Source organism: Cebus imitator, unplaced genomic scaffold (assembly GCF_001604975.1).
Source record: "Cebus imitator isolate Cc_AM_T3 unplaced genomic scaffold, Cebus_imitator-1.0 Scaffold23, whole genome shotgun sequence".
Lineage (NCBI taxonomy): Eukaryota > Metazoa > Chordata > Mammalia > Primates > Cebidae > Cebus > Cebus imitator.
The window spans coordinates 9,009,179-9,012,765 of record NW_016107338.1 but is presented as its reverse complement, the minus strand read 5'-3'; the positions used below and the strand labels follow the sequence as shown (position 1 = coordinate 9,012,765).

The following is a 3,587-nucleotide window of genomic DNA, read 5'->3' as shown; positions in this document are numbered from 1 at the left end:
GCGTGAGCCACCACGCCCGGCCAGGAAGCAAACTACTCTTAACACCTAATGTGTGATACCTGGTGTAATCAAGATTTAAGTCATAACGCCAGCAAGCCAACCACCAGTATCCAAAATTTAAACTCTACAAGGAGTAACCATAGCAGGTTTCGTTTATAGAAGAGACTCTTAAAAATAGATACTTAAAAACTAGGTACTTTTTTATTTCCAGCTCAGTAGGATGATTCTCGGGAAGGATGCAAAATACTTGGATTATTTAATTTCTTGTTATGTCATATATGGTAGAAATTGATAAATTGAGGTAAGTATTTTCATAGTGATTTAGAATGCTAAATCATGGTAGAGAAACATCCTTGGTGAGCTTTGATTCTAGTTTTGACACTCATTTATTCATTCCCTGGCAAGCCACCTGTGTCTACATGTGTCATCTGTATAATAACAGTAGTAATGATAAAAGCTGCCACCTCTGCCACCCTGGGTGCCAAGTATTTAATCCTCTAAATTATCATCCACCTCGTGAGGTAGATAGACCCTGATATGTCCAGATTATAAATGTAGAAACTGGGCCGGGCACAGTGGCAAGCACCTGTAATCCCAGTTACTTGGGAGGCTGAGGCAGGAGAATCACTTGAACCTGGGAGAATCACTCCAGCCTTGATGACAGAGTAAGACTCTGTCTCAAAATATAATAAAAATAAGTAATGCAGAAACTGGAGTCTTAGCCCCTGAATCTGCAGCCCTCTATTGAAGTGTTATAATTATACCAGTCATTTACTTACTGGCATTAACTAGTAGTAGGGTTTTACCATGTTGGGCAGGCTGGTTTCAAACTCCTGACCTCAAGCAGTCCTCCTACCTCAGCCTCCCAAAGTGCTGGGATTACATGTGTGAGCCACTGCACCTAGCCAGAAGTTGATATACTTTTAAAATGTCAGAGTAAGTTTAATTTTAATAAAAATCTTTGTTCATTTTATTAGTTGCTTTCTTGCGAAATTGTTGAGGAGTTTCCCTCCTTGTGTTCAGCAATGCTGTCATTAAATTCTGGTTATTATTTATTGCTCTACCTCAAGGGTCAAACCATGACCCACAGGACAAATCTGTCCTGCTGCCTGTTTTTGTAAATAAGTTTCATTGAATATATCCGTGGTTATTTATTTACAGATGGCCTATGAGGCCTAATATATTTACTATCTGGCTCTCTATAGAAAAGATTGCTAATCTCCTGCTAAACCTCATTCAACATAAGATTTGAAGCAATCTAATGTAATACCTAATCCTAAACATAAATGAAACTTTCTTTAGAAATTTCCATTCATCTTACAACTTTATGGGAAAAGCCTGAAGAAGAAATAAAAATTGGGACGATTAAGTTAATATAATGTTTCTTCTCCTCAGCTTCATTCCGTTCATTTGAGAATTCTTCTGGTGTCTTGACATCTGTCAGTTATGTGTAACATTGCCCAAATGGTTGGATGTGTTTTAGGGTCATTTCTTTCTTCCTGTGGTAAACATTTTTTTCCTATCCCATTAAAAAGATGATAAAGGGGATACAAGAAAGATTTAATTTACAGAGAAATAAAATTTGGTCATATGTGAGTTTTTTGTTTACCTTCCCTGCCCAAGAGGAGCCAGTGCTTATCATGTATCCAATTAAGTGGTTATCTGATCCCTTTAAAAATAATGTTGGTCCGTTCCCTCTGTTGAGACAAGTGAGAGCAAGGGCCCCTTGACACACTGAAGTTTCGCCCGCCTTGGGATTTTGAGGCTACCCTTTACTTAGGGTTCAAAATTGATAGTGAGAACCTTTTCTAGTATCACACATATGAATATAATGATGATGTGAGAGTAACTTTTGTAGAATTAGTAGAAGAGTACCCTGAGACTAATTATGCAGTGTTAAGTTTTTGCTCTGGTACAGCTTCCAAAAGAGAGATTTTGGTTTTTTTTTTTTTGTTTGTTTCTTTTTTTTCAATTTTCCTGGGTGCTCACTGCACTACAAAACAAATCAAGCATCAACTTCTTTTTGTTACTTGGCAGGAAGTACCACCATGATGTGGCATTTTGCTTGTACAATCTGTCAATTCAGTAGTAAACTTAATCTTACAACAGGCTTTAACTTATTAACAGTTTGTATTCCTAGTTGATGTTTAAATGGTAAATTGGGCTGAGTTGGAAAATATTTTACATGGATCTGAAATACACTTAGGAAATGGGAATAAATGTGATTGTAGGTTGCACATGTATAATAAACCTAGAGGTACCAAAAAAGTAAGTTGCTCTAAATCCAGCAAGTTTCAGTTAATAAAAATGCTTAATAAATGCCAAGAAATTTATCTGTTTGTTCTTGATGAAAATACTCTGGGGAATATGCAGGCTTTACTCAGGGGAAAAGTAATATTCTGTTAAAAAATATATACATATACATGCAACAAAGACAATTAGAGAAATGGAATTTCTAAAAGATAACACATATCACCAAAATGAAGAATGAGCTTTTGAATTTTTTATCAGTAAAAATTGAAATATTCTTTCCTACTTTGGTTTATATTATTAGTAGCAAACGTATTTCCAAAAGGCTTTCAAAATTCCCGTTTATGTCCAAGAAAATGATTGTTTAGCTATAATAGCATAATACTTTTCACAAGCATCCGATCTTATTGTTACTAAATCTAGAGTAGCTGAGTGGTGATAAGAAACATTCCAGTGTGGTGGAAAGAATATAAATGCTCTTTGGGTTTTGTTGTTTGTTTTTTTTTTTTGCTCAAACATTGAGATTGCTTTCTCACTATACAATTGGGTAATAATTTCTTTTTCGTAGAATTTTGTAACGGATTAAGATAATGCACATAAAGTACCAGGTATTAGGGCTTGGCATATTGCTACCTTTTACTTGTCACCTACATATGATTATCATCATTATTTAATCATTTAGAATGATTCTTTCATGAGTAGTTGTATTCTTTTCACTTAGTGTTTTCTGTACCTGAGTGGTGGTTCTCTTCCTCTCTTACAGTAGTGGACAGGGAATGCATGTGTTTGCATTTTAATGATATAACTATGACATCAAAATTTAATTAAAATAAACTTTTGGGGGGTGTTTTGATGCAGACAGCTTTATTAAACCGCCTGGAGCGAATTTTCGAAGCATGTTTTCCTTCCATACTTGTCCCTGATGCTGAAGAGGAAGTCACTTCCCTGAAGCACTTGCTGGAAACAAGCACCTTGCCAGTAAAAACAAGAGAGGCCTTACCTGACAGTGGGTAAGTAGGAGACAGTTTTTAGAAAGTATGTGTTTTTGTTAGTTTCAGCAATTCTAATTTGTAAGTTTATCTTAAAACAGTAAGGTTCAGGCCAGGCACAGTGGATCACCTGAGGTTAGGAGTTTGAGACCAGCCTGACTAACATGGTGAAACCCCATCTCTGCTAAAAATACAAAAAATTAGCAGGTTGTGGTGGTACATGTCTGTAATCCCAGCTACTTGGGATTGAGGTTGAGGCATGAGAATCGCTGGAACCCAGAAAACAGAAATTGCAGTGAGCCAAGATCATGCCACTGCACTCCAGCCTGGATGATAGAGCAAGATTCT

General features: G+C 36.4%; 1 protein-coding gene across 5 annotated transcripts in view; it reads left to right on the top strand.

The window, feature by feature from the left end:
* AFTPH (aftiphilin) overlaps positions 1 to 3,587 on the top strand; it is a 67,327-nt gene that overhangs the window by 39,527 nt on the left and 24,213 nt on the right. For all 5 annotated transcript variants that reach the window (XR_001823076.1, XM_017522141.2, XM_017522139.2 and 2 more), the window contains exon 3: positions 3,109 to 3,260. Coding sequence is in view for 4 of the 5 variants with exons in the window: in XM_017522141.2 (XP_017377630.1) it covers positions 3,109 to 3,260 (152 nt within the window). In the remaining variant the exon portion in view is untranslated. The remainder of the gene's footprint in view (positions 1 to 3,108; positions 3,261 to 3,587) is intronic.